At 47.2% G+C, this 15,852-nt stretch overlaps 1 protein-coding gene across 26 annotated transcripts in view; it reads left to right on the forward strand.

Moving 5' to 3' along the window:
• The window catches only part of COL13A1 (collagen type XIII alpha 1 chain), a 157,476-nt gene extending 155,743 nt beyond the window's left edge, over positions 1-1,733 (forward strand). For all 26 annotated transcript variants that reach the window (XR_004262166.1, XM_032256195.1, XM_032256206.1 and 23 more), the window contains one exon: positions 1,285-1,733. Coding sequence is in view for 25 of the 26 variants with exons in the window: in XM_032256195.1 (XP_032112086.1) it covers positions 1,285-1,287 (3 nt within the window). In the remaining variant the exon portion in view is untranslated. The remainder of the gene's footprint in view (positions 1-1,284) is intronic.
• The last annotated feature ends 14,119 nt before the right edge of the window (positions 1,734-15,852 follow it).

Here is a 15,852-nt window from a genome sequence, read left to right on the forward strand (position 1 = left end):
GATGTCGGGCATCTCAGTTGCCTACACTCTGATCTCACATGCTACTGTGCCTCCCATAGGGGCTGTGCCACTCACCACTCTACCACTCCCTTTGTATTTAAGCTCGCAGAGCTTCATGCCACCACACATGTGACCTGCAGCGCAGTCTCTCCTGGGCTCCCAGAGTTCCTACCGACAATGAGTTTTCATTGATTCACACTGCCCTTGGCATTTGCCATCATTACATCAGTCTGACAGCACAGGGCTGTGCCCTTGCACGCGATCACCCCATTCAACCATGGATCCCCAGAGCGCAGGGCTGCCCAGGCTGACAGGGGCCGTCTGTTTGCTAACTAACCCAGAAGCCCCGCATTGGTCCCCAGCAATAGTGGCAGCTGCTATGCTGCCCCATGCCGTCTCCCTCCACCGTGCCTCTCCAAATCTTTTCACCAAACCCCCACCACCATTGTCTCAAGGTTCAGCCTCATTAAGGGGCTGGAGACTCCAACCTTTTCAAGAGTCTGTGCTCAACGAATCCAGTCCTGTTCCAGTGACAGAAGAGTCACACTTACTGTGAGATGAACAAGCTCCCCTGTGCTAAGATACCCAGAATCTCATTAGTGCACTGGGGTGGGTAAAAGTGGTGAAACCACCAAGACCCCAGGCCAACGTTGAACACCTTCTCGCCCGGGTACCTAAAGCACCCCCTAACCCAAGAAGGAAAAGTTCAACACTCAAGAGAGATTGCTCCCCAGAATCTGTCCCTGGAGCCTGTCCTCGTCCTCCTACCAAGCTCCACCTAGATCTAGTTAAAACACCACAAAAGCAGGTCAAAGGTGTGTCGAACAAGACCTCCAAACCCTGGCCCCCTAAAAAAAATTCCTCTTTAAGGTTGCTGCCAGTGGTTAGGAGATAGAAATGGTTGAGCTTAGCAGGGGAAGAACAGCCACCGCCAAGAGCTGCAATGTCTTGGAGAAGCAACCGGAGACCTTCATGACTATTCATTCACAGCATAAGTCTAATCTGGGACGATGCAGTTACAAGCCAGGCCTCCAAAGCCAGCAGAGAAAGAGAGTGCCCTCTAGTGACCACAAAGGTGAACAGAGAGGTGAACTTGGTTTCCTGCCCTCAGGGAGCTAAGGTAGCCACCAGTTTCTTCCACCTAGGGTCTCATGGTTCCCACAGCTCCCCTGTCCAGAACTCCCATCCAACCCAGAACAAGATTTGCCTCCCTTCCTACAAAGGAAATAAACCTCTGCAGACCCACTGAAACTAACAGAACATTGTTTTGTTTTTGTTTTGCAGTGATGCCTCTAACCTTGGATTGGCCTGTGTGTGTTTGTACATAGAATATTTATTTTTATACAGTTTTCACTTTTTGAAAATGCCAGAAGTATGATGCCTCTTACAGATTATTAAAAAAGAAAAACCTGCATATTTTGTACAGAAAATATCAACCTCTTCCCTTTTGTTTACAAGATGTTTTGTATAAGTCTATGTCTCTAATACACTTTTCGTTTATGAGTATGGTCGTAATGTCTGCATGATATTTGTGCACACTTATTAAGTATTGAAGCTTAATAAATTATTGTGTCCTGGTGCCAAAGGGGGCCAGCCAGAGCTGAGGTGCTGGCTAGATCGTGTGAATTCACACAAATGTAGAGGTCCATGATATTTGCCAAGCTAGGTGTGTCTAAGAATATTTTAAACCCTTGTGGATTTTCATTATTAAAAAAATGAAACATGGCAATTCATGATCCTGACTAATCATTATATTAAATACATTCTCTTCTGTGAAAGCAGGAAGTCCCAGAAGTAGGGGTCCTCAGAAGCATGGAGTAAAGTTTTGAAATGTGAAGTTCAACAAAGGGAGGTGGGGGGACTCTATCGAGCAATGTATGCTGTTACAGATCCCAAGTTTATCACAGTGCTTACTGTGTGAGCATTCAGTTGTGCTAAGGGCCCCCAGGGTTTCCAAGGAGCTATCTGCTCTTTTCTGTTGGGTTCTGGTGGGTTTTTGTTTGTTTCGCTTTGCTTTGAGCTACAATCCCTAGTAGCCGCTATTGCTAATCATGGCTGTTGACCTGAGTATGAGTTTGTGGGTTCACTCACAACTAGCAGTTGAAGGAGCTTTGCCTCATCTGAGGCTCTACTCCAGCCTAGGGTGCTCACAAAACATGCATAGATCTGGGCGTGGGCTGGGCCAATCTGAAGTTTTTATTTTTAAAAAAATAAGGTTGTATTGTTTTCCATATTTAGTGCATTGCTTAGAAAAGGTCTCAGGAAACTGGTTTTAATGACTACTTAAGTCTTTCCTGTGGTGTAACATATAGGTTTATTGTTAGCTGTTTGACAACATAAATTCGTGCTTCTAAAAGCTTGAAAACAACAAATTACTCCAGTAGTTCATGTACATCCCCATCTGGTTTACATTTTACATTCTCTTTATACCTCCTTTCTTCTTAGACAGCGCAAGGGGAAATTTAACCCCAGATTCTGTCCACATGCTGTCACACAAAACCCTAAATTAGTGGGCTTCACAGTCATTAGACACACCCCTGCCATGTGTGGGGATGAGGTCACACTCGCAAGCGAAATCACATGAAATCACATGCAGCTCAGACCCAAAAGGACTACATCAACATTCTTACTCCAAACATCACTAGGTTAGCTTGGAACTTGGACAACTTCCTCCTCTAAGTCTTGGCTTCCTCATTTGAAAAGTGAACCGAGTCTGGGTAACATAGCTAGACCCTTATCTCTACAAAAACATTTTTCGAAATTCAGCCAAGCTTGGTGGCAGTCGCCTATAGTCCCAGCTACTCCAGAGGCTGAGGTGGGAGGATTGCTTGAGCCTGGGAGTTTGAGGCTGCAGTGAGTTATGATTGAACCACTGCATTCCAGCCTGGGCAACAAAATTTGACCCTGCCTTTTTATAAAAAAAAAAAAAAATTTAAAAAAGAAAAAAAAAAGAAAAAACTGAAAACAGATTAGTGAACAAGAGTTGATCTCTGTGGACACAAACAGGGCTCATCTGAACCCAGCGATGCTTCTTGCCCCGGGCCAATTCTTATGGCCCTGTAGCCCAGGGATTCTCCAGCCGCCACAGAGTACTTTTAGAGGCTGCAAAACTATTTTAAGTTTCACCTTTCTACATTTAAAAGAAAAAAGTGAATATATAACAATGAATCCAGCCAGGATTGTGTTTGTGTACCAGCACAATTGTAAAATACAATTTTTTGACCGGCCTGACCAACATGGAAAAACCTCGTCTTTACTAAAAGTACAAAATTAGCCAAGCGAGGTGGCGCATGCCTGTAATTCCAGCTACTCTGGAGGTTGAGGCAGGAAAATCGCTTGAACCTGGGAGGCAGAGGTTGCAGTGAGCGGAGATCACACCATTGCACTCATTGTTGCCTGGGCAACAAGAGCCAAACTCTGTCTCAAAAAATACAGATATAATTTTTTTTAATTTAAAAAAATATAACTTTTATATTTTTTAATGGAGGAAGGCAAAACTACCCAGGAACCCCAAAAGTCATAATGCAGCCCAGCCCAAATCCTCTGCCCCTTAGAATTCAGTCACCCTCACTGCGGGTGTTCCCATCTCCAGGTCTCATACTCCTCCCCTCCCAGCCAAGGTCCCAAGCAATCAGGGTGTGACCCCGTTCTTCTAACCCCTGGCCTGATTCCCTTTCAGGCTCTGGCCGGGGCAGTAACAGCTCACTGATGATCTCAGAACAAAGTAGAGCATCCACTGGAGCCCGGGAAGCAGAGATTCAGTGTTAGCTGAATATCCTGGGTAACTGGGCAGAGACCACTTTTGTTCCAGTCCTGGGGTTATTCATTTACTTAGAACACCTCAGCTACCGCCACTAAGGATTCAAAGTCACAAGAATCTACGTAATAAAATAGAAATGTGTGTAAGGACAGCTTTACAAGTAGAGAGGAGACAGCGGTAGCTGGGAAGCCCAGGGGATGGGCGAAGGTCCTTGCTGTAACTGAGGCGGGGTCGCACACATCACTTCATGCCACCTGGTGGTCACAGAAGAAAAAAAAAAAAAAGGTCCCACCCTGTTTCGGAGTCCACAATGCCCTGCCCAGTGGACTGCAGTCCCCGAGGCTTAGTCCCTCGTGTGTAAGCACATTGTCTCCACACACAGTTGTTGCTGCTGTCGTGCTCAGCCAGGACCCTGCCCTGTCACCGGACTGCACCCCAGGCTCCTGATTGCAGGCCTCTGCCCCCGAGCCTCCCCACTTGAATCTTGGCTATGTATCAGAGGAAGGAGAGAGAAATGAGAAGTAGGGAGGCACATGGTGAAAGCGTTTGCACAGGAGCTGGGAGTCCGTACTAATGCCCAGCAGACCAGGACACCCAGGCGAGAAGGAACAATCTGGTGACGGAATTCGAGATGCAGGCCCGTTGCTTGAGGGACCAGGAAAAGGCCAACCTGAGGGGCAGGTGCCACAGAGGGCTTGCAGAGGAGAAAGACACACTCTCTGTTTTGGGGGACTTGTCGCACCTCCTGGTGAGAACTGCCTGCCCAGGGAACCGGAGAGGCACCCAGCCCTGACCACTGAGCATTTGGTGAAAGTTCTTTGTAAATTGCAAGGCGCTGGGTTTTAAGGCCGTTTATCTCCTGAGATTCACTCTCTGGTTCCAGTATATGTGGCTCTGTGCTCTGGCACAGCAAGACACATGTCCAGCATTGTCCACGTGGATACCTGCAAAGACTAGCCAGTACCCCATGGGTGGCAGTGTGACCGGGTCTTCTGGGCCCAAATGGTGCCTCTCTCCAAGGCTGAGACTTATGTGGCTGTGGTCATGTGGGCCAAGGGAAGCCGAACCTTCCTGAGGGAAGAGGGAGCTCCTTCCATACATTCCCAGCCCGCCCCATCTTAGCCCCACCCCATTCTGCCCTCCCTTCCCCAGCCCTGCCTTCCCCAGGCAGAATGGGATAGGATGGAGCTGGGGAGAGTCAGCATCAGCCTGTAAGAGGAGGAGGGCACTGACCAGCAAGTCCAGAGACTCAGCTTCTAGTTCTTTCTCTACCATTACCTCGCAATGTGGCCTTGGGCACCTTACTCCAGGTCTCAGTTTCCGCAAGCATCATGTAAAGAAGCTAGACATGGGCGACCTCCATAAAACTTTCCAGCTCCGACATCCTAAGGCCCTCTGGCCCCACGGACAGGTCAGCTCCTGGGAGGATTGTGGATGCTGAAGCATTCCATGGCCCCCGCCACCTAGAGTTATTTGGCTGTGACAATATTATGCATGGCATTGGTTTTGCAAAACTGTGTGCAGCATGTGTGTGCTATGTAACCCCGAATAACAAAACTTCGAGTAGGCCTGCACCACCCAGGAGTAGGGTCGGCACGGTCAGCTTTCCTTAGGGCAAGAACGCCATAGAGGTTGTTTCTCACATTGATCTCGACACTGAGGATGTGTCAGAGAGAAAGCAATACAGTGCTGACCACCTGGCACACGCGGGAATCCCCAAGCCCCACAAACATTCAGGGACGCGGCACTGGCATGGGGAGGCCCGCCCACCCCCTCCTCTCAAGCCCTGTGTGTCCCTCCCATGCACCACCTCACACACTCCCCCAGCGTGTCTCCCCCCTTGCCCTGGACTTGGACACATTTTCAGCCAGCTTGAGACATCAAGTCCCCAAGACTCCACATCATTTCAAAAGCAAAGAGCAGGTTCCCTGTGAACCTTCAGAAAAGAGGACACCATACCAAAATGTGCAACCAAGAAGGAGAGCAAGGGAAGGAGCAGCTATTCGCCTCTCGAGGGAGCAGAACTCCCAAGGGGTCGCTAGAGCAGGATGCCTCTCACTATGGTGAAGGAAGCAGGAGGATGGTGCAGGGAAGGGAGCCTCATCTCAGTCACTCAGGCAGAATTCACTGCCATCCACGTGCAAAGTGACCTCTGGCTGGTAGAATAGCTCAGCTCTGAGAAACAGCCAAGCACCTGTGGAAGGAGACTCAGGTGGAGACAGAGGGCCACTGCCCCCCTCATGCCCGGGGCCTTCCCCAGAGGGCCCCCCTCCTTTCTTGGGCCTGCCACTCACCCTGCGCACACACTCTGCTGCCCCTCCACAGGCTCGCTCGAGCCGGGCCCTTAGCTGGAGATGCCATTGCTTCTTATCTGTCTCCATTCAAGGCCCAGCTCAGATCCCATGGCCCTGGAGAGCTGGTTCTGGGCTCCTTGGTTGGTAGAGTCTCTCCTCCCTGCAACGCCTGGAACTTAGTGTTCTTTTCTTCCTCCACCTTATGTGAGAGTGTGCAAAGGGGCTCTTCCACATTTGATAGTGAGCTCTCAGAGGGCAGGGACTTTCTTACTCACAGGCACTGGAGGGACCTAGCTCAGTGTCTCCCCTACAATCCAGCCATCGATCCAGGCTCATACATATCTACCATCTCCTGAGTTATCAGCCAGCTTTGCTAAGCACCTGACATGGGCAGACACTGTGTTTCCTGCCAGGCTGGAAAGGAGAGGGAAGTGGTCCCTAGGACTGTAAGACCCAGCTCCTCTAGGAGCTTCACCAGAGCACACCCAACAGCACACCCATCCACCCTCCAGGAGCTTCTCCAGAGCCACTAGGAGCACACCCATCAGGGACGAGTGTGCTAAGTGCTAAGTGAGGGGTACAGCCAGCGAGGGCAGGGGTGCAGAGGACAGAAGCTCCTGCAGTGGCCAACGTGGACAGAAAGAGCAGAGGACTAAGCCAGCTGGGAGGGACGTTACGAGGCAGAGACGGAGGAGATGGGCCTGCATGCAGGCAGTCCCCATCCTGGGCTCAAGCTCCTTTCCTCAATAGAATCTTCCAGTGAGCTCAAGCCTGGGCCATGCTCACTTCTCAGGTCGACAAGTGGGATGGCGATGGAAGGAAGAGGGTAGAGAGGGCACCTCCCAACTGTGAGGGGCTGGGAGTCTGGCCACCAGTGGCTGGGGGTGGGGATGTCCTGACCAGGGAGGCACCCCCGGATGTGCCCATCACCAGAGCGTTTCCTTCTCAAATGCCCCTTTCTCTATGCCTCCTCAAGGGCCAGAGTCCTTGGTTAGTTGCCAAGAAGTGAAGCCGGCAAGCCCAGAGTCTTGGGGAAAGCGCCTTGCCTTGGAGGAGGAAGGAGGTGGAGAAGCTGCCCCTGGACAGAGGGTCGCCGGCCGATTCCTTCCAGGGCATACCGGGTTTGAGGGGGTGATCAGAGTGTGATGTGACCTCGGGTGTGCACGGATGGGCCTCTGTCCTCTCCAAGGGCTACAGCTCAGCCAGGAAAACCAAGGCACCCACACCCGTACCCCTCCCGCTCTTGTGGCCTGCTAAGGTGTCTGCTGCGGCCCCCACCAGGGCCCTCTGCTGTTGCTGCCTTTTTGAGGGCTCTTGGACTCCTCTTGCTCATGGAGAATTGTGGTTCAGTGAGCAACCTCTCTGCAGAAGGGGCTGCACACACCATCCTGCTCTGACTTGGAGAACCTCCTCCCAAGGCAGGCCAGACAGCTGTCACCTCTCCCACCTGTCCTTCAACTTCCTTTGGTGCTGCCACCATCAACCCTGTTACTTCCTGGGCTCTTTCCAGTGTCATAAGCAGACAAATGTACCAAGCTGGAAAAGCAAGGAAAGGATGGAAAGACAATGTAGTGGAAGAGAGAAGCCTGCAAGGAAGACTTGGTGGCCATATCTGGTGCCTGGGCTGGTCTTCAGAGCCAGGAGCCTCACCCATCTAGTCCAGCACCCAGAGGTGCCCCAGCCAGTACTAAACCAGCATGGAGGGAGGCAGCTATCAGGGTCTGAAGTACACCCTCTTCCTTTAGCAAGATTGTTAAGGGAACAGTGGCTGGAAATTAACACCTTACATTTCCCTTTGTCATGCCACTCAAACCACCTGCTGCCTACGTCTTCAGTGAATAGAATGACCGTATTTTCTTGTTCTATCCAGGACACTTTGCAAGTAAGAAGGGCCCTGGTAGTCATTAGGCTGTGACTGCAGATGTCAACCTGGCCAACCAGCAGGTGGTCACAGTAACAATGACCCAACACCCACATCATCCTCCAGCCCTTCCAGGCCAAGCTCTGGCAACAGCTCAACCCCTCCTCCTGCCTTAGAGTGCAGCCATTCATCCACGGCCTCAGGTGTCCACAGGGCCAGGTGGACACTGTGTGGAGAACAAAGGTGAACACGCCCCTGTTCTCACCTCCAGGCACCTCTTGGGGTGGGATATGATCAGAACACAAATGACGACACTCTCTGAAGGGAGGACAGACAGGCCAACAGAAGGCAGAAATGAAGGGCAGGGGACATTCAAAGGACAGAAAAATCTTGAATAAACAAACATTTGGAAGAAAATTTTCCCCAAGACTATTTTAAAATGGAGAGGCTGGATCACCAGGGTCACCAGGCCATTCTGGTGATTTGACATTAAATTTTGGGATGCTGACTTTAAATTCATCATCACGCCTTTCCTCAACCCTGTTGGGTTAGAGAAAATGCTTTAGCACAAGTCTCGTTTTTTCTCCCATTCATACTCTCTGGCCCACAAGCCTTGTGGGTTAGAGTACCCTCCTGATCTTCATTTGATAACCTCGTCTCTCTTTCTTCTTTTGGTGCTTATTGTAAAGTAGGAAGAGCAGCCTCATTACACGGGGAGGAGCAGTATGTCCAAGGCTGCAAACAAATTGCACAGGTCCATCGTGGCCCTGCTTGGGGTCAAGGGCACATGTGCATGACCGGATGCACCAAAAGTCATCGCTAATGCACCCACAGGCTGATCCAGATGTGATGTGAGGCTCAGAAGGAACTTAGAGATTTTTTCACAGCCAAGTTAACCAGTCGCCCAACCCTCCTGCCCTTCCCAGGGCATGGCAGAAATAAAAGGCATCACTATTTAAAATGACGCACATGTGAACGGGTTTGATGACTCCAGATGACTCACAGGATCCTGTACATTTGTATACAGTCAAATGGTCTTCATCTCCTGCCAGCAAGCCACCCCGCTCTAAACCTACAACAGTCGAGGAAGACAGACCCATCACAGCCACCTCCTAAGAAGACTCAGCCCAGTCCCAGGGCTCACTGTAAGATTACAAATGCAGTGAAACTGCTTCCTAAGAGACATTTATCTTGCACTCCACTCATTCCGAAGACAAAGCATTTTATTGCAAAGTCTGCCAAAATAAACCTGCCTGCAACTCCCGAGCCAGTGGGAAAGCACTCAGGCCAGGATGGGAGTAAGGAGATCGGGTGCTTGCACAGCCCGCAGCAGGCCAGCAGAGTGACCTTAGCAAGTGCCTCCCATGCTCTGAGCCTCCAGTCTCTCATGTGTGACCTGGGCCAGGCACTGCCTACCTCCCAGGTGACGTGAGGGTACCTCTGTGGAAGCACTTGGAACACGGTAAAGAGCCATGCAAAGACTAGACAATACCATTGCTAGTGTTTGCTGTTCAGAAAAAAAAGAAAAAAGAAAAAACATTTGCTTTTCATAGACAAACCTCAATTAAATGGAATCACTGAGGAATGGTTCATTAAAATTTCTGGTACAATTACGTTCAAAGAGGCCCTCCTTGGAGCCATGAAGAAGGCCTGACTCATACACATTGTGGACACTGAACAGTGAAGATGTGGAAATGGTGGCCAGCTTGGGAGAAGACATGAGGATGGACCTAGGAAGTTGCTTTTTCAAATTAAATTCCATAAATGTTCCTAAGGGTTTTTTTGCCCTTAATCTTAGAAAAATCAGCAACTTAAAACAAATTATTTTTGCTTTAAAATGTCAGTTCCCCATATTGCTGGTTAAGTGAGGTTTTCCTCTTCAGAGGGCTCCAGCCTATGACCTTTCCTCCATCCTGGTCCCGCCCCCCTGTGCCCTGGCACGTGTGCTGGGCAGACTCCCCATGTGATCAATCTGACGTCTTAAGTTTAAACGTCATTACCTCAGTATCTCAGTGGAAAAAGTTCTATTTCATTGTGTCTTGCGGCAAACTTCAGCCCGGTTAATGGAGGATTTCATGTACTTTTAAAAGTAAGTCAGGCCGGGTGTGGTGGCTCAAGCCTGTAATCCCAGCACTTTGGGAGGCCAGACGGGTGGATCACTTGAGGACAGGAGTTTGAAACCAGCCTAGTCAAGATGGCAAAACCCTGTCTCTACTAAAAATACAAAAAATTAGCCAGGCATGGTGGCATGCACCTGTAGTCCCAGTTACTCAGGAGGCTGAGGCAGGATAATCACTTGAAGCCAGGAGGTGGAAGTTGCAGTGAGCCAAGATGGTGCCATTGCACTCCAGCCTGGACAACAGAGTCAGGCTTCATCTCAAAAAAAAATATCTGTGTGTGTGTGTGTGTGTGTGTGTATACACATATATATGTATATGTATATGTATATAAAAGTAAGGCAGAACCTAATTTTCAGAATTGCATAATAACGGTCACCGCTGATCCTACTGGTTCCACAGATTCAGCATTAGAAAAAAAAGATTTTCCAGAGTAGCCCCTAGATGATGAAAGCACAAACTCATTACATTTTTTCTTGTGGTAGTTATGTTTGCTAAGGATCTGTCCATACTGCAGGCAGTGGGTCTTTTGTATGGAAGAAGAAAACATTTATCTGCATATAGTTTGCTAAAGGTTCAAGTGTATTTATCATTTCTGTTTTAATGTAAAGGCAAGGTATCTTCATTTTGCTAACTGTGGTATGTTTCCTCTGACTTTTAAAAAGTTGTTTCCCCTGAACTCTCCTTTGGGACAGAAGCGCCCCCAGTGAGGCCATCTGGTGCTAAGCCCCCAACGTGAGGCCTCCCCTGCTCCTCACCTAAGGCTTCCCATCCACATACATGCCCCAACCTGACCTCTGTCAGAGCCCCCCATACACCCTCATGTCTCTTACCAAAAATAAGTAATTTCCCAACACTCAGGCCTTTCCTGGCCGGCGGCTCAGTTACCTTCTCTGTGTGCGCCATGTTCACATCCTAGAGAGCCCCTGGCTTGCCGTACCCAGCAGATGGTGACTTCTTGGTGCTCATTTGCACGTTACCAAATGTCCTCCAAAGGTCCGGAGGAAACTCTGACCGCTCATGGAATCTGACCCCAGCCCTTCAGCTCTGATGGCTCCTTGGCCATAGCTCTCCCTAGCACAGTCTCATTTCCTTTTGGTGTCCCTTGACAATTTCTCATCCCTTTCTCCTGCATCCATCCTTGTTCTCTGTTTTATTTTTCAATACTCTCTTATCTGCTCCCCACCCCCAGACCCCTGGGCTCCCTCCCTGTTCTTGTCTCCATCTCTTTCTGTCTCCATTCCCATCCCCCTGCCCGTTCCCTCTACCTGCAAGACCTCCTGACCCTTCTTTCCGCGCAGCAGCCGACTGATCACTATCATAACTCACCTCCGCAAAACAACACGCAGGGAGGAAGCTTCCACAATCTTGTAAACCTGTGTGACAGCTTTGTGTTCCTGTCAGACACTCCTGGTGCCTTTCATTTAAATAGATTATTTGACAGATATCTTAGGAGGTTCCCTCTAAGAGGAAAAATGTGCATTTCTAAAATTTTAGTTTTAGTTTATATTCTAAATCTGATAAAACACTGTTATTAGGTCCTACAGGGGAAGAAATGTTTTGGGGTTTTTTTTTAAACGTGTTTTTTGGCTTCATGGTCATAAGCAAAGTGTCTAGGGTTTCCTGTTCGTTTCCAGTCCATGTCAGAGCAAACTCCTCAGCACAGACCTGGGACGGACACAGCTCTGGAAGGAGGCAGCCAACAACGGTGCAAAGGGATAGACTCTGCTTCCTTGTCTTTAAAACGAAAGGGGACCAGGTGTCATACTTGGAGCTTCTATAACTCAGTAACTTTTCTGTTGATTTCAGTAAATCAAACACACTTTTCCTTATGCCTATTGGATTTTGTTGGTTTAAAGAGATGTTCTGGCTCAGGCCTGAGTTGATACCCACCCTTCCTCCACCAAACCTGGGCGGAAAGTTACAGGGAACAAAGAAGGGCTACCGTTCCCCATGCTGGGAAGACCAGCAAGCGCTTCCAGAAATGCTCTTTCCTTCTGGAGAGGGAATGCACTTGGCTTCCCTTCAGTGCACGGCTTGTTGGAATCTGGGATTCGATCCCTAATGACTGATGAGACATCCAGAGAAACAAAGTGCTTGGTGTCTAACAGGATATAGAAGAACTCATCTTTTTCTTAACCAATTCTTTAGTTTATGGTTTAGCCCATAAGTAAGCAAGCCAGTTCCATGACCATCCAAGACCCTAAGAAAAGATCCCCCACCAATATTTCCCATGAATGATCAGGGGTCTACAGGGTTTCCATCACTGAGGCCATTGGAGTTCAGTCTATACGCTCTGGAATGATCAGTATAAAAATGGCAATCTCTAAGTGGTTCTGTTGCCAAAAGAGTTTATGTATTGTGTTGAAGAGAAAATCGGCACCTGTGTTTTCTGTGGTGTTACCACAGGTTCACGCAGGATGGAGTGATGTCTCTGGGAATATGGCTGTGCAGAGACCATGCTAAAACAGGTGTCACATGAGCCCTCACCCAACAGGGGTAGAGACAGAACAGAGCAATGTCCTACTATACCACTTGGCCACAACACATGCTGTTCTGGCACACAAACTCACAGGAACTGGCCGCTTCTATGTTGAGACACAGCCTCCAGTCTCCCTGTCAAAATATTAACCTAATATCAACCAAAGATGTCCCTCCCCACCTAGAGAGGAGCCCTCAAGGAAGTCTGGTTTCTCCAGTTGTTTTCTGAAATAGCTACTTGTGTGGGTGTCCCTCCCCAGGTCCTGAGGCACTCACACAGGGTTCTTCAAATACACATAATGTTGAACGTGAGTGCCCGTAGCCCCCGGCCTGTCCACACCAGGCTGCTGACCATAGGAGGAAGAAGCCCTCTGTGGAGCCCGGCAATCCCCGAGTGGCATTCTCCTGGGTGGTAGTAATCCCAGAGCATAGTGGTCTCTGTAGCTTCCCATGGCCCTGGCCTCACACGCACCCTCTTGGTACTGACGAAGGGACCCCTCCCATGCGTAATCCCTGTGCCTTGAACCACAGCTTTTCTCCAGCAATCCATAACTCCTATAGTCTGTTATGCCAGACTCCACCGAGCACAAAATCACCCCATGGCCTCTTTGGCTGATAATCTAAAAAGGGGGCTCTAAGGAATTTTAATTAGTCTATAACTTTCAGAGCTTTCTCTATAAGAAAGATTATAGAATCTCATATCATATTTCAGCAATTTAGCAAAAATAGCATTTTGCCAGGAAAAGCATCCTAAGGGAACGTGTCTGGTTCCCTTCTTAATTCTTCCTTTCTGCCCAACTGAACATTGCAAACTTCCACAGCAGCCCAGGACCGTCTTACCTGTTTATTAAAGCAATGGGATTTTATGCATTTGATACCTTAGCTCTTTTGTTTAAACTTTTTTTCTTGTTATTTGGTGCATTTGGTGTACAATATTTAAATGTACAGTATTTTATCTCCATGATGAGCTTAATTACAAAACAGTTTCTCTTCCTTCTCATAGCCTTCAGATAATTCAGAAATGTCTAATTCTTCACACCCACTTTGTATATGTTGTACTGTTTCTAACTTCATGTATGTAAACACTTTTTGACATACTTTGGTGTTTCAAGTTCTGTCTCTATTTTTACTGTGACCCTTAATCACTATGATTCTGTTATTCTTAATGTTGGATATTTTCTTCTGGTGCACACTATTTTTTTAATCACCTTGGATATTTTGAAAATATGTTAGTTATTTGCATACGTAGATATAGGAAAGTGCTTTGCTTAAGCTGTAAGTTCTTTGACTTTAAAATTTGGTCCTCGTAAATGCTACCTATCTGGTTTTCTTCCAATTAACAGGTGCTATTTCAACAAAACATGTTTCTCTGCTGAGCTATTCTGTCCTTTCCATTTCTGACTTTAATTTTTAATTGCCTGTGATTCGGTTTGCCAATGCCTGAATATACCAGATCAAAGATAGATATTTCCCTTGACAGTGGCATCTTCTGTCCATTTTGCTAACTTCCAGGCTGAGCATGAATAGCAGGAAAAACACCCCAAGTGGCCACAGTTTGCTAAGAACCTACTGAGTAGATGGCTTGACAAATGGCTCCTTAAGTGTTTTGGCAGTGAGGGACAGACTCTCCAGCTAGCCAATAGCTGCATCTGTTTGAAACGTCTTGCTTCCCACTTTTCCACCTCCAGGTAGACTTCCACCTGGAATTCTAGAAATATCTGTTGACCCAGGCCCTGCTCACCAGTGAGGCAGCACACACAGAGACAGGCAGTGTGGTCTCAGTTTAGAAGAGACCTTTCTCCCTGACCTGAACACATGCATCCTGGGCACTGTGACACCAGGGTGAGGTCCCTGCAGGGGAGACAGAAGACCTAGGTTCTGGTTCCAGTTCTGTCACTGGTGTAATGACAGCCATTCTGGGCCTTGGTCCTATAAAATACAGGGCTAGACCTTCACTGCAACTCAAATATTCTGTATGAAAAGGCTTAGCTGAACAAATCAGTCTATTTTTTGAAATACAGCTTTGCTACTGCCCAGATGTGGAGGATTTTAGCAAATGAACACAACTCCTCTTTTAAGTAGGAGGTCTTACCCACTGGGAACCACAGGGGCCAATGACTTGAACCACAGTAATGTAATAGGTACCCTAAAGATCAAAGGTGAACTCAAAAGAGTGATGTGGGAAGATCAATTACTAATGCTCTTTTGGAAAAGCCATCAAATGAAAAAGACGAAGCAGGAACTGGCTAAATTAGCCAAATGGTTAGAAAACAGTTAGTCTGACGCACCTCAACCTATAAGGAGAAAAAAAACGGACAGATAACTTTTTGCTGAAATTGTAGTCCTTGCTGTTTTTGTTGTCCTAGAGTTTTATATGCCATTTTGTACTTCTTCTCTATGATGTAAATACTTTTCATTGTAAAAAATGTAAATATTAACTATATTTTTTGTTTCTGTCTTTTCTAAAATGGAAGAAACGGAAGTTGATCTAAGTAATAAATTACAAATCATCTGTATCTTGTTTTTTTTCTTTTCTTTTTTTTTTTTTTTTTTTTAGAAATTATATACCTCTACTGCCCTTCAGAAGGGAAAGAGTTTCATGATTAAAGAGAAACTTCATTCCTAACTAATGGAAGTAAGATGGTACCATATAAGAGGAAAAGATGAAGGGTCAGGAGAGTGGGTTTTAGCTCTGACTTTTTCATTAACAGATGTGGGGCCCTGACTAAGTCACTTAATCTCTTGGAGCTTCATCTGAAACTGAAAACAGCTGCCATCATTGTTTTAAAACTCAACAAGGTAACAGATGCACAATGCTGTGAAAGTAAAAAGCTGTACTCAAAGGCATGGAATTACTAAGTCTTAACTGTCATGGTGTCCATTGGCTGAGGGATGAAATTTTTATATACAGGAAATTTCCGTTTAATTATTTTATTTTGCTTGAATTCTATTTTGAGACAAAACCAAAAAGAAATTGAATGTCAAGTTAACTTCTCCTACTGGTACTTCTAAAGGTCTATGATTAATACTCATAATGATCTTTTGACCTTTAACAGCACTGGGAAAGAAACAATTTTCAACAGTTTTTAATGAAATACTTAAGTTTGAGTGTGTTTTTGCTTTGACCAAAATTTCTTCATCAGTGCCTAACATTCCACAGTGAAGGCTTTCATGGAGGCAGAAATGTAATCACATGATGTGGTAACTGGCAATCCATCCAACAGGGGAAGGAATCCCAAGGAATGTCCCAGGCAAACTCTACTTTGGATCCAAGGAACTCACATATATAAATACATCAAACTGAGAAATGCCTTATTCTCCTTTGTAAATCACCAAATG

This window comes from Sapajus apella, unplaced genomic scaffold (genome assembly GCF_009761245.1).
Source record: "Sapajus apella isolate SASKATOON/1434 unplaced genomic scaffold, GSC_monkey_1.0 scaffold94, whole genome shotgun sequence".
In the NCBI taxonomy this organism is placed as follows: Eukaryota; Metazoa; Chordata; class Mammalia; order Primates; family Cebidae; genus Sapajus; species Sapajus apella.